This window comes from Ailuropoda melanoleuca, chromosome 2 (assembly GCF_002007445.2).
Source record: "Ailuropoda melanoleuca isolate Jingjing chromosome 2, ASM200744v2, whole genome shotgun sequence".
NCBI classification, from domain to species: domain Eukaryota; kingdom Metazoa; phylum Chordata; class Mammalia; order Carnivora; family Ursidae; genus Ailuropoda; species Ailuropoda melanoleuca.
Genome location: NC_048219.1, coordinates 64,535,618 through 64,558,823, shown reverse-complemented (window position 1 = coordinate 64,558,823; position 23,206 = coordinate 64,535,618). Strand labels below are relative to the sequence as shown.

At 47.0% G+C, this 23,206-nt stretch overlaps 1 protein-coding gene across 6 annotated transcripts in view; it reads right to left on the bottom strand.

Annotated features, from left to right (window-relative positions):
• The window catches only part of SLC44A3 (solute carrier family 44 member 3), a 96,561-nt gene that overhangs the window by 18,704 nt on the left and 54,651 nt on the right, over nucleotides 1–23,206 (bottom strand). For 5 of the 6 annotated variants that reach the window (XM_034653943.1, XM_034653942.1, XM_034653947.1 and 2 more), the window contains 2 exons: nucleotides 16,730–16,886; nucleotides 14,047–14,130 (listed from right to left, as the gene is read on the bottom strand). In XM_034653943.1, the coding sequence (XP_034509834.1) occupies nucleotides 14,047–14,130; nucleotides 16,730–16,886 (241 nt within the window). The remainder of the gene's footprint in view (nucleotides 1–14,046; nucleotides 14,131–16,729; nucleotides 16,887–23,206) is intronic. The other variant, XM_034653944.1, reaches the window with a different exon arrangement.

The following is a 23,206-nucleotide window of genomic DNA, read 5'->3' as shown; positions in this document are numbered from 1 at the left end:
TTATTTTATTTTATTTTATTTTATTTTATTTTATTTTATTTTATTTTATTTTATTTTATTTTATTTTAAATTTATTTGACAGAGAGTGAGAGAGCGAGAGAAAGCACAAACAGGGGGAGCAGGAAAGGGAGAGGGAGAAGCAGTCTCCCCACGGAGCAAGGAGCCTGATGTGGGACTCGATCAGAGCGGAAGGCAGATGCTTAACCTTAACCGACTGAGCCACCTAGGTGCCCCTCCCGCCTCCTGGTTTCGGTGAGTTTCATTATTATTCGGCACTTCACAGTGTCGAGGGGCCCCTCCCGATCCCTCCATTGCAAACAATGTTCCTTCAGCCAAGATGCCCTTCCAGAGCGCCCACTCTCTCCGTGCAGCTAACGTCTGTTGAATGATAAAGGAAGATGCTTTTGGCAAACCAAGAATGTTTTCCAAATAATATTTCTTCATACAAAACCCAAACTCAGTTGATGGGTACACTTGTTCTTTCGGTAGAATGTTAGGATTAAAAGGCACCCCAGACGTCGCCCAGGAAAATCCTCTTTTCCTGATGAGGAAAAACATCTCAACATGCTAAGCGACCAAAGGTGACAAAATGGAACACAGACGAGGTGTTCACAGCCTGTGCCCCTTCCTCCCACAAATCAGGCAACCACGTCTTCTTGAACCTGACCTGCCACTGGTGCGTGAGCCAGGCTCCGCTCTCTGCAGCGAAAGCTAGCAGAACAACAGTCGGATGAAGGACGACGAGGCCGGAGCCGGGGCGGTGCAGGAAGTGCCACCTTGGTTCAGCGGGCCCTTTGCCAACCTGAGGCAGACGGGAGGCTTGCTCTCCCACAGGCCCAGGCGAAACTTCTGGATCCGTGAAATGGGAAATGCCTGTTCTGTTTTGACTTCAGGCTTGATCAGATAGAAGATTAAATAGATGGGCTGTCCCTGGCGAGTGAAGACCCCTGGTTTCCTGTGCGCTCACCCTTCTCCTTGACCAGGAACTCCAGGCGGCACAATGCAGCCACGAGGGCCACGCTCCGCAGCCCCCCGAGGCACCACACAGCAGCTCACCCTCCGTGAGCTCTCCGCTTCTGGGCCTCAGCTTCTTCAGCTGTACAGACGGGGTGACACCGTCCGATGCGCAGCGGCCCCGCGAGGATAAGCCGAGACTGCGTCCGTGGCGTTCGCCGCGGTGCCCGGCACACTGTAAGAACGACCAAGGGCTGCTGCGGACGGACGCCGGGAGGCCGGTTCTTCAGAAGCACACGACAGTGTCAGGCATCTCTGATTTGAAGCTCAGGACCGTGGAGATGTCCAGGGGAGAGGGAGCGCAGAAATGGGAATGTTTACACGTTTTCGTATACCGTGCAGTTTGGGGAGATTAAGTCACGTCACTGTCCCTTCGCGAACAGGTTTCTGGTGGACACAGGGTGGCGAGGCAAAGACTGACCGGTATGAGAAAGGCCTGCTGACAGAGAGCCGGGGCAGCCGGTGGAAAGGTCGCTGGTTGTGGAGGATGGTTACTGGTTTGTACCATAACTTGGCTCAGTTTGCAGCAAAAAAACTCATAAGAAAAATGCATTTCCTAAAGACACTATCATAACAGATCTTTTCTCCTTGAAGCTTCAGAAGATGCTAAGACCGTCCACTCTAGCCCCCCACCCCCCCCAGTCCACAGGCTCTTCTCGGAGAGCAGTCCCCTGGAAGTCGGTCCAAGGTGTCGGTAGTGCCGCTCTACCGACAGAGCACTTCCAAGCTTGTGTTTGTTTTATTTATTCCCTCCCTGCTGCCCTCAGCAGACGCTCTGAGCGTGGAGGCGGCATGAAGCCAGGGCTGGTGCTGAGAAGTTCAGGCCCCACTCTTCAATCATGCTTCCATCCACAGACAAGGTCAGGGCAGGGGACAGGGCACCGAGCCAGGTCAGCGGCCTCCTGTTCTTGGGACCTCACCAAGTTTCTTTGCGGCCACCTTGACGGAAGCAGGACGGCAGGACATGGGCCCAGCAGACAGGCCCAGAGCACCCTTCCCCGCCCCCACCGCGCTGCATCCCAGGAAGGCACTTGACCTCAGCTGTCCCACTGCCTGGATGAAGGCGAGTCCAGCAAACGCTCCTTGCTGCCCCACCCCAACGCCAACTGAGGCATTCTGTACCAGGCGAAAGGTGGGGGGAGAGGAACCCACTTGAAGAGCTGTCAAAGCCTGGGTCCACTTGCCAAAACTTTCAGGAACGGCCGAGCCCCACCTAGAGAAGGAAGCGAATTGAACGAGATTCCCTTAATTGCTTCTCCTCCCAGTTTTCAGCCCTTGTTTCTCAACCACTTACAGAGATGAGACTGAGTGGAAGGAGTGTCTTGGCTACCCCCGATCGATGTGTAATGGCTTCCTCTGCTCTCTTGACCTCTGTTTCTTCTCCCTGGGCATTTTCTCCCTTTCCTCTCCTTCTTCTTTTTTTTTTTTTTTAAGATTTTATTTATTTATTCAACAGAGATAGAGACACCAGTGAGAGAGGGAACACAAGCAGGCCGAGTGGGAGAGGAAGAAGCAGGCTCATAGCGGAAGAGCCTGATGTGGGGCTCGATCCCACAACGCCGGGATCACGCCCTGAGCCAAAGGCAGACGCTCAACCGCTGTGCCACCCAGGCGCCCCTTTCCTCTCCTTCTTATTCCCCACTCCAGGAAGTCTCAGGCTGTGCTCATTCCCTGAGGTGTAGTTAGGGGGCTCTGGAGGGGTGGGGGCAGGAAGACACCCAGTCTGCAACTCATATCAGCTTTTGCTTTCCAACATTTTAAGCTCTTTAAGCTCTTACCTACCAGTGAAGAAGGTAAAGGAAGGGGATTATCAGTGAGAGCCAAATGTCTCAGAGTAGGAGGTGTAGGCCTTCCTCTACCCCTAGATTAGAAAATGAGACTCCCCTGGGCTGAAGGGAGGAGGGAAAAGAGATCTACGGGTCTGACCAGGGGTCCAAGTCTCCTTTTTTTTAGCAGAATATGGAGAAGTAGCAAGACTCTAAAGGAAAGTACCCACTCTGAGGACATGGGTTTGCTGGGACTGAAGGGGTTCCAGAGACATAGGGCTTTCAGCACTAAAACCAGAACATCCCAGACAAAGCAGGAGGGTTGGTTAACTCACCAGTACACATCCAGACAGATAAGACCATGAGGGGCTTTGCAAAAGATTCCTGCTTCCCAAGTAAGGCCTGAAGATGGGATGCCATGAATAGGAAAGGGGGATGTCTCAAGGGAAACCTGTGTGAACTACTGATATCTCCTATAAGGCCATGGGGGAAGAGCCCAAGAATAACAGCCGACATTTCCTGCCAGTCCAGTGTAATGGGAGCTCTAAGTCAGAAATTAGGTTGAGAACCATGATACAGTATTCCCCACATATCTGAGTATGTGACCGAGATTCACACCCATGTGGAAGTCATTCCAAGATGACACACAGAGGCCAAGAGCCAGAGCACCGTGAGACTCCAGCTTGTAGCAGAACGTGAGTTAGTGACTGGGGCACTGATGTGGCTTTTATTCCCTCAACCACTGGGATTCACACCTTCCAAGTTTTATTTGATGAATGCATCCTTTAGTCCCTGGCCAACAATCACTTCTTCCTCCCAACCAGTCTCCATGTCTAGGACGACAACTGGGGGATGACAGCTGAGGAATGTCCTCCCAGTCACTGTCTTGCTTAGAAGGGTATGGAAGAGAGGAGGGGAAGGCATGGGTTCAGAGGTGGGCATTCGGAGCCCTCTGACAATAACTGTTCCAGAAGCAGTCCAGATAGAGAGAAATGACATGAAGAAACCTTCTTTCCGTCGAGAGGAAGATTAGATTTGGGATAGGACCTACTTAATGGTTTAATTCCATTTCCCACACTAAATGAATTTGGGAAATGTTGAAACTAATCTATAATCTTTACATTTTTTAAAGTTTTTACATAAATTCCAGTTAAATACAGTGTAAAATATTAGTTTCAGGTGCACAATATGGTGATTCAACACTTCATACAACACCTGGCGCTCATCACATGCGCCCTCGTTCATCCCATCACCCGTGGGGGTTGGGTTGAATAATGTTTACATTTCTTAAGCAACTAGGGTAATGCTGAGAACTTGGACTGTGAACGTTCTATCTTCGATTCTGAAGTGCCTCCTCCAACCCAGCCCCCACCCTGGCTGGGAATCACAGATGATGGCGAGCCCAGCCTCGGTGGCCAAGCAAGCATGGTGCCCACAGCAGACACGAGCCTGCAGATGGGAAGGACACAGGAATCCATCTGCAGTTGCCACAGCCCCACATTGAATACTATTCATCAGAGCGGTGTCTTCATGTGTCACCTGCTTCCTTATTTATGAGGAAATTGGATTTGGCTAACTTCAAAGGGAGTTTTCACAGAAGACCAAAGTTAAAAACACAGGCAATCTCCCTCAGCATGTTTCCCGTGCAGCTAGAGCGTGCCGTGACGAGAAGGCACAAAGAGCAGTAAGGGGTTACTTCCCGTTCCACAGGATGCTCAGACTTGTGAACAGAGTCTTAGAGTAAAGCAAATGGCGATTCCTTGCAACAGATGACCTTTGAACCAGTGTTGTTGGAAAAGCCCCGGTTGCCTCTGATAGGCAGTGATACAACGGCCCAGGACTGCTGAAAACGGGAGTGAAGAAGAAAACGAGGGCTAGATGCAGGAGAGAGGGGCCAGATTGCTGTGCGGGGCATGTTTCTGCAACCTCAGACCACGGTCAGTTCTTGTCTCCTGGTCACGGGTTTGGATTTGAATGCTAACTTTCCCTCACCATCACCCTTCGTGAGGGGAAAGGTTGGGCATTATTCTGGACTAGGGCGACTGGCAGGGCCGCTCTTAGCAATTCAACTGCCTCCAACAAGTCATTAGCGCAGTGGTCCTGGGAAAAGAAAGGTATATTCTGAGGACTTCCCTGTGGATGCGGATACACTTCTAACTGAGCAGGCTTCATGAATAACCTCTGGAGCTTAGCCCTACTCCAAGTGCGTAGGAAAGAATCAGCGTGCTCATCACTTAGTGGGCTGGCGATCATGACAATGACTTCCATTTATTCAGTACATACCCCTACGTGCAGGCACAACGCGGAGAGCTTTGCAAACATCTATTTAATTACCTATAATAATCCTGGGGAATAGGCATTGTTGTACCCAACCTGTCTAGCTACATGGTAGACGTCCAATATCTGGTGAATGAATGAGTAAGCAAAAGTAACGAACCCTCTCCTTCCCCTCACAAGAGAAACTAACACATAAGGAGCATGTGCTGAGCCAGACGGCATGTTATGATATCTGTACGACTTAGTTGACCCTCTCACTGCCTATGAGGTAGGTTTAAGAATTTTGCTTTATATATGGGGTCTGTCCAATGTCACACAATAAGTGGAGAAGCTGTAATTCAAGCCCAGACCTGTCTGCCTTCTTCCTACTTTATCAAACTGCTAGGAAATGGGTATATGGTCCAGATTCAGGGAAGGCGAGGAAGGAGTTCTCATAAGATGTGGATAAATGTTGGGGTGCCTGGGTGGCTCAGTGGGTTAAGCAACTGACTCTTGATTTTGGCTCAGGTTATGATCTTAGGGTCCTGGGATCGAGACCTGCATCAGGCTCCCTGCTCAGTGGGGAGTCTGCTTGTCTCCCTCTCCCTCAGCCTCTTCCCCTGCTCACAACCACACACACTCTCTCTGAAATAAATTAATAAATCTTAAAAAAAAAAAGATGTGGATAAATGTCTTCCAGCAAAAAAGGGAGAGCTAAAGTGTAAGGAGAAGAGAAGAGGCTTGGAGAAGGAAGCTGGGGACTCAGAACCATTAACAAGAGGGGAGACCTCGTCCTTCCCAGGATCCAAATGTTCCCCACCCTTCGCCGTAGAAGCATAGAAGTGACTTCCATGTTGGCCAAGGAATGGGACAGATCTGCCTATAGTTCTGCTTAAAAGGTAGGCCAGGGCAGCTCACATCATGTGATGTGGTGTGCTTGACTATCTCCAGTGTCTCAGTGACACTTGCGAAGGCAAAGGAGAGAAAAAGACACAAGGCAGAGAAGAGGAGAAAAAGTACTGTCCACTGTGTGACCCTGGCTGAGGTTTTCAAGCCCTCTGGACCCCAGATTCTGCTATAATGAGGGGAGGGGGCCCCATGATCTCTACAGTTCTAGGGTCTGAGTTCTTATCCTGTGGAAGGAGTGCCCTAGTGGACTGAGAAAGACCTGGGTTTGAATCCTTGTGCTGCATAACCTTGTATTTGTGTTTCCATGGCCAGGGACCTCCTTTAGGCTAACACCTCTCATTTGCTCCCAGAGGGGTAGGCTGACTTAAGGGACTGGTGAGCTTGGGGGAGGGGCAGAGTTTAGGCTGGCTCAGCCCTTCGTCATTCTCTTTGGGATCCACCTGTCACTAAGAACACACCTTCTCCGCTCGTAGGCGGGAAGCTTACAGGAGAAACCCCCAGAGGCAAGGCTATACTGTTGGCTGGGCCTGGGAGAGGGTGAGCTGGTTTCTGTTTCAGGAATGAAACATTAATAAGCTGCTCCTATAACGCATTTTCTGACACGTTCCTTAGGTAATCTTGGGTGATTTTTTAAATGTTTTAATGCATTTTTAAATTATTTTTACTTTTATTTTTGAAGATTTTATTTATTTACTTATTTTAGAGAGAGAGAGAGTATGTGTGTATGAGAAGGGGAAAGGGCATGGGGAGAGGGCGAGGGACAAGCAGACTCCACACTGAGCACAGAGCCAGACATGGGACTCGATCCCAGGACCCTGAGATCAACACCTGAGCCCAAACCAAGAGTCTGACGTTCAACCAACTGAGGCCAGGAGCCCCTTAACACATTTTAAAGACTTTATTTTTAAGTAATCTCTACACCCAACATGGGGCTCAAACTTACAACCTTGAGATCAAGTCACACGCTCCACCAACTAAGCCTAGCCAGGCGCCCCTCAAGGTTTAGTCTTTATCTGCTTGACTCTTACGTCTCTCTGTTTTTCAGAACTTGGACAAGGAAGAAGGAATGATTTATTAGGTCTCTAGAGAAATTTCAACACTCAGCTCTGTTGCTTTCCTCCTGTCCCAGAGCAGGCTGCCATTAAACTTCTCTGAACTGAAGTATACCATCTATTAAAAGAAAAAAAAAGGAAAAAGGATAATAATCATATGTCTCAGGATTATTTGTGAGACTGGAGATGGTAAAGACATGTAGCTAGCATAGCACCTGGTGCACGCAGGTGCCCAGTAAGTGGAAGTATTCTTGGCTTCAGGAATTATACACCACGGAGAGTCAAAGTTATTAATGCCTAATACTCGGTGGCCTCTCAGGAGGGTTTTCTGATTAGCCGAGGGCTGCATGCACAGCTGACCCTCCCTTCCCCATGGTGATGCAGTCATTCACTCAATAGATATGAATTTCCTCTCTGAGACGGCGGAAGAATTTCAAGTTGGGAAGGACCTCAGAGTGCAGCCTAAGATGGCAGCTGTTCACTGGGCCTTACCACAAAAGGGGGAGAGGCTGCTAAGGCCCACTTGGGGAAGAGGGCTTCAGGGCCTCACCCTCCTGAGCCCTGACCCTTGCAACACACCCACAGCAGGTGGGAGCTGGGCTCCAGAGAGGCTGCTCCCAAGAAGGCACATAAAGCCAGGCCCCTACACACAGCAGGCTCAGAGCCAGGCACCAGGAAACATGAGGATACAGTTAGTTTTCTCGCAGACAGTCGGGGGCCCCTGACAAATAGGTGTCTCAATTCCTTTCTATCTAAAGCCAGGGTAGTAGCATTTGCCACCAAACAGCTGGGCTGTGAGGATTACCATCATCTATAAATGGGCCTTAATGCAAACTATCATATTGACACACATGTTAGCTTCTTCCTAAAACATGCACACTGGGGGGCACCTCTCCAGGGTGCCTCACCATCAGCTGGCTGCCCCCAGAATAGCTGGGGAGTGGCAGGACCCAGAGCCACTGCTGCTACTGGGAGAACGGCCGTCCAGACGTGAGGATGCCATTATGGCAACGTCAGCTACCGAGAGCACTGTGTCCTTTTCAGAAACTTCACATCATGTTCATAATCTAGTCAGAGAAGATGCACAATATTCATTACTTTTTTTTTTTTTTTTCCTGATTTGTATGGGCTGCCCTGGGGAGAGAAGGGAAGTCACTGGAGATCTGCCAGTTGGCTCGGGATGAATCAAAACCTGACAGAGACGGGTCACCGAGTGCCTTTGCTATTGATGGGACTATGAGAAAAGGATCACTGAAACCGAGTTAACTGCAAGGAAAGCCGGCCGTGGGGAGAGAAGGCTTTGAGATATTACAAAATCAAGCCTGCCACAAAGGCTTGGAAGACAGAGCCCAACATTATGTGCGCTGAAAAAAGGGACTGGCAGGCAGTGTGGGTGGTGTGGGTGGGCTATGAAAGCAGCGAGGGGAGGGCGGGGTGTTTTCCAAGCAGTGGTGGGTTTTTCTTTGCCCTGGACTGGACAAGATCATCTGCGGCCTTTCTGAGCAGTGTATCTGTTAGAAAGACAGGACGCTCCGGCCATTTCTGATCCATTTTGTGTCTCATACCCAATAGACGCCAAAGGACCGTAGGCTGGTAGCTGTAGGGCCTGCACGAAGGCAGACAGGAGCGTCTTATCTCTCCTCCAGGGGCTGAGCAGGGCACGGGCAGGGATGCCCACGGTGGAGGAGGGACGTGCGGTGCTGGGCGTCACACGGCTTTCCACTTGCGAGACTGACAGAGGTGACTGGCGTCTCACCAGCATCTGGTCACCAGTCATTGCATGCATTTGCTCCCAGGACTGCGTGACAGCAGTACTGGGAGCACCTCGGCAAGGGGACGCAGCTAGATGGCCCCGCACATGCTCCGAGCACCCACAGCCCTTGGAGGCTGGAGATCCAGGCCACATAAACCATTGCTCGCGGCTCCCTGTGATCCCAGGCCAAGTCCTTAGCACAGATGAAAAGTACGATGTGCAAAAAGCCAGAAAAGCACGCAGTTCACTCTCTCCCCACTCTGTGATGCGGCAGCGCGGCCTCCGCAGAGCCCACCTCTCAGCTGGGCACCAGGAGGACCTAAAAGCTGCATTCTCATTCCGCAGGAGCTCAGGAAGGTGGAGGGATTCACCCCCGTGCCAAGGAGCAGGCAGGAGCCAGCTGCTGCTGCACCTGACTAGGGCCGGCTTTACCCAGGAGCTCCTCCCAGGAGACTGGAAGGGAAACCGTTGCTCTCAAATCGTTCACCCTCCGCCCACAGCTCTCTTCCCACGCCCATCCCCACTTCTGCTGCGAGAACAAAGCACTGAAGAGGAATGCAAGGCTCCACATGATTAAAAGACAGCAAATTAAACAAGAGCCAAATAGTCAACAGAAGTAAAATGTTAATTAAGACAAGAATAACTGCAGTTGAACAACAGAGCCAACCCACAGCGACTCTGGTGGTAGGCCCACAGCGAAGTGTTCTTTCCCCAGTTTGCTAAGCCCAGCTTGGCGTGCGCACATTCACAAGCTTGCAGTGTTGCCAGGCAAAGCCGCGGCAGCCTGACGTCTTGACAGAGTAATGAATTTGAGTCTGCAGGAAACGAAGTAAAACACCAATTTTAGTTCATAAATGGTGCATTTTAGTAAGCTTTAGTAGCACACTGCGTACTTTACTGATTAGTTAGTAGCTCTTGGTTGTAGGCGAAAATGAAAACCCATGCAATTTTGCCCCATTTGCCTATAAGAACTGAAGAAAGAACATTCTGGAATGTTCAGGTCAGTTTGGAACCATCCGAAAGAGTCTTATGGCCCACCAGTGGGTTTCAAGCCTAGAGGAACACTGATCTATAACATCAGAGTTAGGCTAGATATCTGTGTCATCAATGGACAAGAGATGTACGCTTCGGGAGACATTTCCATGAGGACCTGTGTGTGGACACCATAAGAAATAAGAGGTGTGTCGTTCCTGCCACTGCGTTAGCCTGCAGAGCCCCACAGGGCAACTTCTCAGTCAGGCTCCTGGTAAGTGCTGGGAGGGAGGGGGAGGTCACAGAATCTCCTTGATGGAAATCTCTGAGAACAGCCAGCCCAGCCTCCCAGAAGCTTTGATGACACTGACTCGCCTGAGGGGAAAAGGTGGGCCCTGACCACCCCCTGACAAGCCTTTTCTGGATCTGTAATTGCACGATTCATCCTTCACCCTTTTCAATGCCCCTACACCTGTCCTGTCCTCCTCCACGAAGATCTGCCCTGTAAAAAGCTTTTGCTCAACTGTCAGCACACCGACGGGCCTGGCCCCTGGCGTGGACGGGGCGGAGAGATCTACCACAGACAGTACTTGCGACAGCCTCTCCCCCTGCGCAGCAATGCTTACTGGGGAAGGGCTTGGGTCCTGGAGGCAAAGCAGATAAGGATTTCAACCTAGTTCTGCTCGGAGCTGCGTGCCCTCTCGAGCCTCATCTATGAATTGGAGATACTATCCCAAAGGGCTGTGGGGAAAACGAACAACTGATGTGAGGGCAGGGAGAGTGCTCTGCAAACAGCGGGCAACGCAGCGCAGCGAGCTAAACAGCCCACAGCTACTGCTGCCATTGTCAGCGGGTGACCTCCCGCGGGCGCTCTCCCCCAAACGCGATGCCTTCATGAACTCTCCTCATTACTACGCTCCCCTTCGCGAACTGCGTAGTCCCCGTGCCAGAACCCACACACGCAACTCTCTGCACCGCTACCCAAATGTCTCAGGCGAATGCCTCCTACTGCTCCCGCATCCCTCAGGCTGGCTAGCTTGTCAGCTCGCTGTGTATTGGCTCTGTCACCACAGCCCCCTTCCCCTCTATGCCCGGGTTCAGACGGTTCGAATACAGCATAAACGAGCACACAGTTGTTGGATAAATAAATGTGGGAGGTGTACCCATGTGATTTTTTCAGGTATACACATATTTGTATTTATGACGGAGAGACAAGCGATGAGACATGATGACACGCGGGGTTTGGTCTCCCAGTCTGCAAGTGAGTTACTGCGCAGCCTTAGGCCGGGTGTCTATAAAATGCAGCCAACTGCCACCTGCCTCCCTCCCGGGGCTGGCCAGGATGGATTGGGCTTTGAAGCAGCAGGGCTGAAACACGACCAGCGCCTTGATGTTAAGTGAAGAAGAGCATCTGGGTTCTGACGGGAACAAATGGGTCTCATTCTCTTTTAGCATTTCCCAGCTCCGACTGCACCAAACCAGGCCAATAAAATAGGCCTCGGTGCTTTTAAATCAGATTTCCAGAAATCTTCCCCCAGGAACTCATGACAGTGCCAGATTTTTCAAAAGGCTAATCTAAATTCCTTCTCACTTAGGGCTCCTTTCCCTTTGTCTTCTGCCAAATGAGATCACCAACAGCTCTGACCACAATTATATGGTGATTATCTTTATTCTTAAGATCTGTATTTCATTCTGTTTTCCAGTAGGTGATTTAGACTAGAGGCGACTGTTTCCTCCCTATCAGAATTCACGTCAAGTTTTTTTCCTCTTCCTTCTCCATGCTTCCACCTCTCTCTGCCTCTCTGAACCCTCGGGCCTCCCCGCAGTGCCCGTGTTCGCCTGTACTGCCTGGTCCTGCAGGAGCCACTGCAAGGGAAACACCGCTCTGACCGCTGGTGTAGGCCAGGCCTACTGCGCCAGCCCCACGATCAGAATCTGAGGACCCAGCCCTGTTGGCAACCATGAGCTGGATCCCTGCTAGCTGAGCCTGTGAGTCAGGGACAGTCACTCTCCCTGAACATCTGGTGTAGGGTCCCTCGCCTTTATAACGGTAATGAAGGTGTGGCTAATATTGAGGCTACTTAGGATCTTCAAAACAGTTTGAACTCCCAAGGGAAAGGGGAGTGGGTTCATATGAGGTGGTGAAATTTCAGAGTGCAGAAAGTATGTCCCTCAGGATAATAAGGCAGAGGAGAGAAGCACAAACATGGGACAGGCCAGTGGCTTACACATACGGTTTAGCAGCACAGCCCTATCTTCAAATGAAGCCTGCGGTGGAATCCCACTCCCAGCTCCCATCGGAGGGGCACTGCTCTGTGCGGAAGGCAGGGTAAGGGGGTGGAGGCACAGGGCCAGAACCCAGGCTTCTGCCTCCTCACCCCTGCTCTCCTCTCCTGAAGGGGTGGTTCCTCCAGCATCCACAAGGAGCCCCTAGGCTTCCATGAGTGCAGGAGCCACAGAGAAAGAAAGTGAATTTATATATATAGTGAGAGGGGATGGCAAATGAGCTTTAGGACCTTATGGGACCATGTGGCCAACATATCTGCATATCAATGGTCCCACTGCTCTAGTCTTTTCAGTTTATGTTTCTTAGCCTCGATTTTCATAGAGATATATAGATATAGATATAGATATAGATATAGTCATAGTATATTTTTATAATGTATCTCAATATCTTTCAGAGTAAGTTGGTGTCTGATACGTGCACACGGTTCTAGGAAGAGAGAAGCTGGCATATCACATCCATGACTAGACATTCATAGGGGGGTCTGGTTTCACTTGCTATACGACTCACCATTCTGAAAGGTGCTATGGTATTTTTTTTAATTTTATTTATTTATTTGAGAGAGAGAGAGCACAAGCAGGGAGAGCAGCAGAGGGGGAGGAGGAAGTAGGCTCCCCACTGAGCAGGACCATGATGGGATGCGGGCTTGATCCCAGGACCCTGAGGATCCTGACCTGAGCAGAAGGCAGACGCTTAGCCGCCTGAGCCACTCAGGAGCCCCAGGTACTATGGTAGTTTACTATGCCTTATACATGCGGGCTTAAAGCAAACCGAAAGAAAATTAAATACACTCTAAAATGAACTCCAAGACTCTTAAGAGCCTCAAAAATGGAGGTTTACGCTATAAGATTACACTTTCCCCTGAACAATGAAAGGTATTCTTAATACCACTTATAATAAGGTGTTAAACATGGATGGTCTAATTAGTCCCTTTACTTCTGCTGGTATATTTATTAGGAAAGAGGGGCAATAATAAGAAACACTTTGCTAAGTGAGATTTCTGTGGACTTTTAAATTATAAAAGCTGACTTAGAAAAATACTGTTTTGTGTAAATTTGACTAAGGGCTATTAATTTCCTAAATAATCTACAGGAAAACGTAACATATATTTAAATGTCCATCAATTTGAAAGATTCAAGAAAAAAATCTGAAATTCAGACAATTGCAGTATATAATTTTTTTTCTGATTTTTAAAGGAATATTTATAGCGTGAAAGGGAAAAGCTGGTGAAAATATACAAAAATCAGAGAGGCAATTCTTTTCCTATTTCAGGAAAGTTATAGTTCTTCAAGAAGACATTGACAATTAGCTCTCAGTTGACACATACTCATTATGCTGGAATTTCTACAGACTCCTCCCCTTTTTATTTCTGAGAAGGGAAACACATTTCTTTCAAAATTGGAAGAATGGCTTTAATGATCTATATAAGCTACAGCCCAGAAGCCAGAACCATCAGACAGCCTGCTCTCCTCTGGTCAAAGCTAAGAATAACTGTCGCATTTTTATTTTAATTATTTTATTTTATTTTTAAATTTTATTTATTTATTTGACAGAGATAGAGACAGCCAGCGAGAGAGGGAACACAAGCAGGGGGAGTGGGAGAGGAAGAAGCAGGCTCATAGCGGAAGAGCCTGATGTGGGGCTCGATCCCATAACGCTGGGATCACGCCCTGAGCCAAAGGCAGATGCTTAACCGCTGTGCCACCCAGGCGCCCCATACTGTCACATTTTTAAACTGTTGGGAAAAAAATCAGAAGAAGAATAATATTTCTTGACAGGTGAAAATTATACGAAATTCACATTTCAGTGTCCATAAATAAAGGGTTTTGGAATGCAGTCATGCCCATTCATTTGCATTTCGTCTGTGGCTGCCTTCCTACTACCACGGCAGAGGTGAGTAGTTACAACTGAGACTGAATGGCCCCAAATATTCATACAATCTGGCTTTGCACAGAAAGATTTGCCAACTCCAGACCTAAGAGATGGAGTCCACTGGAGGACCCCTCTGTGTGTCCCCGGGGCATGCGGTAGGAGATGTACCTGGTTGAACTGGCGCAGGCACTTGTCAAGACACCAGAAACAGCAGAAGCAGCACCTGGACACGCACCTGGACCACGCACCATGCTGCCGGGATCAGGGTCAGAACAAACCAACACAGTCAGAAACCCACCCAGGCAAGAAGGAAGCAGGCAGTTTCTGCAGACACAAAGTGCGTTTCTACTTGGAGATTTATGCCCCTGGGGCAGCACTCAGTGTGGGAGATGTCCTTCTGTTCTGCACATGCTACTACTACTAATTATTACCATTATTATCACTGAGGAGGGAAGTTTCTCTCCTGTGGGCTTACCTTGCGATGACTGCTACTGACCTCAGCAAAAAGGGAAATGGCTTAGTCCATGTTTACTAGCAAAGGGAAACTAGGCTTTCTGGTTCTAGTTTAAAAAAAAAAGAACTCTCTTTCCATCTTCCCTAAGTGTCATCAATGATAAAATCTGCTTTTTCAAACCAGTTTGTACGCTTGAAAAAGCCACATCCCAAAGAGAGTGAAACAAATAATGCATTGTAGATACTAATTATGTGCCCATATAAAAGGAAAAAAAGAATCAAGTAAACTTTTTTTTTGAAAAAAAAAATCCCATAGTGAGATTTTCAGGGCTAAATTTCAAGGGACAAATTAGTCCTTTGAAATATAATTTGGACATATGCACAGCTCAAGAGTGAATAATAAAACTCTTGGAGGAGGGGTGATTGAATGTGTCCCACTGACTGTCCAGAGTTCAAAATAAATAAATAAATAAATAAAAAGCCCTGTAAACAATCCTGAAATAGTCCTCTCTGAGGACCCCAGAAGTAACACAGCCTTATATGGACATTTTCTTGTCTCAATGTTAACTCAATTGGATGAAACTTTATCTGGATACTTTTCAGCCCGGCTGTGGTTGTGAATGAGCCATTTCACGCAGGAAAGATCACACAGAGGCGGTGTGAAGTGTTTAAATTGTAGACACAGTGTGGGGAAAACCATGTCTTCTTAACTGAAGAAAGGACACATTTCTCCAGTAGTGAGATCACTAAAAGGGGTTTGGCCCCTTGATCCTTTTGGGATCTCAAAAGTGATAAATAACCTTTTAGACCTCTGCCAGAGAGACCAACCTACTGACTTCCCTTTTAGATTTCTGGAAGGCTGCTGGCCCAGAGTTCAAGAAGCCTAGCTCTAGGAAGGATGGCAAGGGCCCCTACCGCTCATTAATTTGTGATTATCTATTGCTAATGCATGTAATGAATATATTTAAAATAGAAATCTGCTCTTCAAAAAAACCCTTCTTGAAATTGAAGGTTCAATTGCAAAACGAGGAAGGAGGGGTCAGAGGAGCTAGAGTTGGTGTGGAATTGGATGCCTCTACAAGTCACCAAAATGCATGTATATTTTTATTGCTTGAAATTTAGCCCTGAAAGTCTCACCATAGGATTTATTCACAAAAAAGTCAAACTTGCTTCCTTTTTAATGTGGGCATGTAATTAGTATCTACAATGCAATCTTTCAATAGAAACCTAAGAAAATACTCTCTGATCAGGGGAACTGCTTAGCATGTATTTCATGATAAGGAAGCTAGATAATTTTACGTGAAATTCAATCCATTATTCCTAATTCATATACTAATCTTAAGTCTTGATTATAGACCTTAAAAATATCAAACAATTTAAAATATAGGAATAAATCCATGCGTAGAATTTCCCCAATTTACTAAGGACTCATACCTATGTCCAAAAGTTTAGAATCAAGTAAACTTGTGAAACTCTGATCGAGACACAAGCACTGAGATGGGGATGGGGGAGGGATTAACATTGTGTGAGAACAGAAAAGTTGGGAGAAGTCCAACCTTCCCTTGTTTGGCAGGCCAGAAATACCATGAGAACAGCTGTTTTTCTGGTGTTCTGGTTTCCACTGGCATTCATAACCAAATGTGCATGGAAATAAAAACCAGGGAGGAGAAAAACCCCTACGCACAAAAGCCCTACAGTTTTCTGTCTTTTGAGCTGAGATTGAGGTCAGCTTGTCCATTTCTCACTCTTAAGCACTCTTAAGTTTTCTCTTGCTGTCTCTCTCTCTCTCTTTCGCACACATGCACACACATGCACGCGCAAACACCTGCACACACACAAACATTCTCTCTCACACTCACTTACTAAAACTCCCCCCCCACCAGTCACTTCCCATGGCACCCTCTAGGAAACAGAAAAGTAAGGAATATTTTAGCATTAAAACAAAAACAAATATTATTCCTATCTTGTAGTATATTTTCTTACTTAAAAAAAAAAACAAAAACAAAAAAGCAGGATAAATGTCAACAAAAACTTGTCAAAGTTTTATCTGAAAAAGTCCTCCCGTTTGTTCAGCATTTAAATGAGAAGGAAAACCGGCTAACTCAGAACTACTCCCTCCCCACCCCACCTCCACTACACCTTGTGGGCAAAAACAAAACAAAACAAAACCCAACAACAACCCCAAACAACAACTCCAAAAAACCCAACAAACAAAACAGAGGCTGGGGACAAAAAGGTTGCTGGGGGCGGGGGTGGGATGGGATCCAAAGAGCACTGGAGGCTTCGGAATGGCCACTGCCACAGGTCCACACTCCTGTCCTGGGGCCTGCCTGGAGTCCAGGGGTTCCCTTTTCTGCCCCTCCCGCGCCCGCTGCAGGGCACACTGAGGACATCCTACCTTGCCTTTCAGCCCGCTGGAAATGTACATGAGAATGGTTCTCGGAATCCTCGTGGCAGTGATTAGAAAGGACCCTTTTATGGCGGTTCCTTGATGGTAGCAGAAAAGAATGGAGAGAGACCAAAGGACTGGGCGATCAGGGGGGTCATTTTTATTCCTGGGAATGGGGGGAAGAAAAGACAGCATTTAAAACACACCATTTAAGACGTCTCTCTGGTTCAAATCATCAGCAGGACTAACATTTATAAAGCAGTAATGCAATAAGCATTTGGCAAAACTTTTATACTCATTGGTAGCTAAGGTTATTTCTTGGACTAACTCCTTTTCATGGCACTCAATGCTGCAAACAAACAGAATGGAAAATTTTAAAAAAATACTGCAGAATGAAAATAAACAAACTTCCCTCTTTACCATGCCTCCCCCCTTCCCCAATCCTGTAAATTTTCTCTTAATCTCATTTTCACTTTCAGAAGTTTAATTATATGATAATTTCCAAGGTCTATATTACATATGTAAATATTGCCAGCAATACCTTGGTGATTAAAAATCACCACGAAATCACTTGGCCAGGAAGGGCAGCCACAGGGACACCAGTGAGCTCCAGCTTCATGTTAAAAGGACAGAAAGTTCCAGCTTCTGCACAGCTCAAGGCTCCTAAAATCCAGCTGATTTCTACTCTGCTCTTTAAAGGTCACTTCAGTGTGAATCATTTGTGGAACTTGTCATGATAGTGCAACCAAGAACGCAAGAGCCAGTTTCACAAGCCAGGGGGGAAACAAAAAGTGAAAAAGAACAGAATGGCACGGCCCTCACTCTACCCCAAACCTGAAAGATGAAACAAAGGAGGGAGGGCTGGCGCCACCCCTCCCCTGACCCTCTCAATTCCCCGCTGGTGCCAGTTCTAGAAAATGAGGCCCTTTCCGAGAAGCCCCTTCACTGATTCCAAGTGAAGCTTGGTTACTTCATAATGGATTATTCTACAACTCGCTCTGGTTGCTAATAAGTCACTATGAATTAAGGTTTTGACAAGAGCCTAGGTTTTGAGAGAGAGAAAAGGAATGCAGCCAGAAACGTCTCAAGAGTTGGCAAAGAGCTGTATTTTGCTGTTACTGAAATCATCCAGGAAGGAAAGGAGAACCCGAAAGTCCTATTGGGAGTGGAGTAACTCTGATCCAGTCGCCCCACAAAAGGGTGATGTGCGTTTCAACTCAGTATTATTGAAAATAGGAAATGCCAGGGAAACTACTGCTGATCTGAATTCATGTTGGTCTGATAAACCAGAAGAGCAGTACTGGCCAGGAAAATCTGACATGGTTTTTCCCTTTCCTCAGCTTTTTTTTTTTTTTTAAAGGAAGAATGTTTACTTTTCCATTTAGGAGATTTATGTGCCTTAGAACTTACTACAGTGCTCGAGAGGATGCAGGGAAAAGCGGACAGCACCTGCTTTCCACCTGGTAGGGAAACAAGTGGTTCACAGGCCAGTGTGGAGGGGGCTCTGCAGGCTGGCCCTCCAGGTTTTGAAGTCTAGGCTCGGGCATCATCTTTCTGAAAAGGTTTTGCTGGGAGAGGATTAACCATTTCAGGCAGTGGCATGCTGCCATCGTCCATGTGACACATCCTGGCTGTGACTCCAGGCTCTCCAGGGCTTGGTTGGAAGAAGACACATTAGTTCCAGAAGCTGGGTTATCAAGAGACACAAGTTTAAAAGAAGGCCCTTCAAGCTCAGGCCAGCTCGTGAAGTCAGGAGTCATTCAGTACACTCCTCCCTCCCATTGGAAACCACCCTACAGAAAAGGGTTAAATAAGTGGGGTATCTTTGAGGCCTCCACCTTCTCTTCTTAGAACTTTCTCCATGTTCAAAGGTAACATCGCCCTGCCATGCCTCCCCTGCTGTGTTTGTGGCCATGACCTTCATCTCTGTCTCTTCACAAGCCACAGAACTTGCCCTCAGGAAGAGTACCTGATTATATCTAATGAAGCTTAAAATGATACCTATCTCTGGATTTCATCATATTTTGAGAAGCGGCTTGCGGGACGGCAATGCAGCGCTGGGCGTCCCAGGCAACCCCGGGATGAGCTGAGGAAGCTGGGGCCTCCCGACAGGCCTGCCCTCTGTCCCTAGGGCGCACCTAGCCCTTCCACCCCGCTTCTGTGGGGGTGCCATAAGGAAGACCTGGGTAGTTGTGAGAGAGGAGGTGACTCTAGGATGTGGCCCCCACCCTGCCCCGGGCCGAGCTTCCCCCTCCTTTTAATCTGGCGGCTGTCCTGAGTGCTAAAGCTGCCTGGCCCCGTCACGGGAGCTGGAGCCCCAGGACACCAGCGCAACTCAAGTCGCTAAGCAGGGGCTTAACCGTCGTCGCCTGCATCCAAGTCCGGTGGTGGCTGTGGGTCATGGCACACTAGGGCTGTGCTGCAACCGCTCGTCTTGCAGACTTGTGTCCTAGAGGCAAGCGGCAGCTCCAGTTGGATCCTGCCTAGCACTGAGGACTCTTGAGTGTGAGAAAGCAACTTTGTGCCCAGGCTCTTGGACAAGGACCAGCCTGAACAGGAGGGATGACCTCCAAAGTAAATCCGGTCCCTAGCAAAGGGGCGCCATGTGGTCCCTGAAGAGACCACCCTTTCCTGATGTTTCTTTTAGCAACATCACTGTACGGTCCATCTTTCCAACCCTCCAGAAAAAGGAAATTGTCTTTACTATGAAGAACAGGATTCTGGAGCTGTCCTCAGCCACTCTCCTTAGGGTAAGGCAATCCAGCTGTCTCCCACCTAAATCCCATAGGCTTGGCTGTTCACCCATTCCCCTCACGCCTGCTCAGCCAGTCGAGAGCAGCTGGAAACCATCTTTGGTATATTTGAAAGCAATGATGAAGTCATGCCTCAAGCGTCTCTTCTCCAAGTTGAACGGTTCTTGTTCCTTCCTATCACCATCCCCAAGCACATCTTTACGGCTCTCTGTTGACCCCTCTTCAAGCAAATGGTTGTAAAAGAGAAATTTTACAGGTTGCCGTATCCTGGCACTTGATGGTCTCTGCGTGAACTCTTCAGCCCTCACAACGCTCACGGGAATGACAAAGATGGACGCACGCTGGCTAACACTCCTGAGTGCAGGCCAGACATGAGATATTGTCAACCTTGGGACGAGGCAAAACCTTAAGGTTTCAAAATTCGGCACCATGTAAAAAACAAAGTGGAACTCCTTAATAAAGAAATAGGGCTCTAAGTTAGTTGACATGCATTTTATTTTTATCAAAGTAATATGTAAATATCTTTCGTCAAATAGCAGAAGGCTAACCAGGAAAGGCAGCGGTTTGCTTTCCCCACTGCTCATTTTCTCTCCCTAGCGGTCATATGTTAGCTATTTCTTCTGTAACTCACCCCACACTTCCAAATTACATGTTCTTTCCACCATGTATTTTTTCAGCCTCTGATATTGTCTACTGACTTCTCACTTTTTTGGGGGGAGGGGGATGTGCAGAAGGAGAGGGAGAGAGAGAATCCCAAGGAGGCTCCACAAGCGGCATGGAGCCCAATATGGGGGCCCATCCCACGACCCTGAGATCCTGACCTGAGCCAAAACCAAGAGCCGGACACTGCTGACTGAGCCACCCAGGCGTCCCTGATTTCTTACTTTGAAATATGTTTGTTGATTGTTTATCTTATAATGGACATATAACCTGGTGTAAGGTTAAGGTGTACGAAGTGTTGATCTGATGCTTACATATTGCAAAATGATTACCACCACAGCAGTAGCTAACGTCTCTCTTACGTCATATAATTACATTTCTTTATTGTGGTAAGAGCATTTAAATTCTGCTCTCTTAGCAATTGCCAAGTATATGATACAGTCTTATTAACCATAATCACCATGCTGGACATTAGATCTCTAGAACTACCTCATTCTAACTTCAAGTTTGTACCCTTTTTTTTTTTTTTTAAAGATTTTATTTATTTATGTGACAGGGAGACAGCCAGCGAGAGAGGGAACAGAAGCAGGGGGAGTGGGAGAGGAAGAATCAGGCTCCCAGTGGAGGAGCACGATGTGGGACTCGATCCCGGAACGCCGGGATCACGCCCTGAGCCGAAGGCAGACGCTTAACGACTGCGCTACCCAGGCGCCCCTAAGTTTGTACCCTTTAACCAACATCTGCCCATTTCCCCCAGCTGCACCCCCAAGCCCTGTTAGTCACCACTCTACTATTGCTAAGTTTCTACTGTTTCAGCTTTTTTACATTCTGCGTGTGAGATCATACAGTATTTTGCTTAGCACAATGCCTTCAAGGTCCATCCACGTTTTCACAAATGGCAAGATTTTCTTCTTTCTAATGGCTGACTAAAATTCCATTGTGTGTGTGTGTGTGTGTGTGTGTACCAGATCTTTTTTATTTAGTCATCTGTTGATATTTGATTACCATTTGGGTTGTTTCCATAGCTTGACATTGCGAACAATGCTACAATAAACATGGGAGTGCAGGTAGCTCTTTGAGATCCTATTTTCATTTCCTTTGGATGTATACCTAGAAGTGGGATTGCTGGATCATAGGGTAGCTCTATTTTTAATTTTTTGAGGAACTTCCATACTGTTTTCCATAGTGGCTGCACCAGTTTGCATTCTCACCTACGGTGCACAAGGGTTCCCTTTTCTCCACCTCCTTGCCAACACTCATGATCTCTTGTCTTTTGATGACATCCGTTCGATCAGGCGTGAGAGGATATCTCCTTGTGGTTTTGATTTGCATTTCCCTGATGATGAGTGATTTTGAACACCTTTTCATGTACCTGTTGGTCATTTGTATGACTTCTGTGGAAAGATTATCTATTTAGTTCCTCTGCCCATTTTTAATGGGATTTTTTTTAAGAGGTGACCTTTATTTTATGTATTTATGTATTTATTTATTAAATCTGTGCATTTTTTAAAAAAGATTTTATTTATCTTAGAGAGAGAGAGAGAGAGAGCGAGCTTGTACAAGTGAAGGGAGGGGCAGAGGGAGAGAGGGAGAGGCAGAAAATCTCAAGCAGACTCTATGCTGAGTGAGGAGCCCAACCCTGGGCTCCATATGAGCCTGAGATCGTGATCTGAGCCAGAACCAAGAGTCGGAGATAACTGACTGAGCCACCCAGGCGCCCCTTTATTCATTTTCCTTTTTAAAGATGTTATTTATTTATTTGAGAGAGAGAGCACGAGCAGGGGTAGGGTCAGAGGGACAAGCAGACTCCTCACTGAGCAGGGAGCCCAACTTGGGGCTTGATCCCAGGACCCTGAGATCATGACCTGAGCTGAAGTCAGATGCTTAACTGACTGAGCCACCCAGGTGCCCCAATTTTTTTTTTTTTTTTTAGGAGAGAGAAAAAGAGAGCGTGGACATGACAGGGAGGGGCAGTAGAAGAGGGAGAAAGAGAACCTTAAGCAGGCTCTGCAAGTGTGGAGCCCAATCCCGGGCTTGATCTCATGACCCTGGGATCATGACCTTGGCCAAAATCAAGAGCCAGACACTTAACCAACTGAGCCACCCAAACACCCCTTAACTGGGTTTTTGTTCTTATTGGATTATATGAGTTCTTTATATATTTTGAATATTAACTTATGAGATATATGATGTGCAACTATTTTTTTCCATTTCATAGACTGCCTTTCATTTTGTTGCTTTTTACTGTGCAGAGGAGCTGAACCACCTATACCCTGAAAACTAAAAGACTTTGATGAAAGAAAGTGAAGAAGACACAAATAGAAAAGTATTTCGTGTTCATGAATTTGAAGAATTCATATTATTAAAACATCCATACTATGCGAAGCCATATATAGATCCAATGAATTGCCCATCAAAATTCCAATGACAGTTTTCACAGAAAATGAAAAGGCAATTCTAAAATTTGTGTGGTATTACAAAAGATCCTAAATAGCCAAAGCAGTCACGAGAAAGAAGAACAAACCTGGAGGCATCACACTAAACTATGCTACAAAGCTATAGTAATCACAACAGTGTGGCACTGGCATAGAAATGACACACAAATCAGTGGAACAGCACCAAGAGCCCAGAAAGGAAAAAGAATATTCCCTTTAATAAATGGTGTTGGGAAAACTGGATAACTGCATACAGAAGAATGAAATTACACCCCTATCTTACACTACTCACAAAAATTAATTTGGAATGGTTTAAAGACTTAACCATAGGAACTGAAACCATAAAACTAAAGAAAACATAGGGAAAAAGCTCCTCGACATTGGTCTTGGCAATGATTTTTTGATTATGACACAAAAGCACAGTCACAAAAGCAAAAATTAATAAGTCAGTCTACATCAAACTAAAAGGTTCTGCACAGTAAAAACACAAAACAAAAAAAACAACCAAAAAACTACTAAATGAAAGGTGACCTATGAAATGGAAAAATTTATTCTTAATGCTATTGTGAATGGGATTCTTTTATTTTTCACATATTTTGTTATAGAAATGCAACTGTTTTTGGTATGTTGATTTTGTA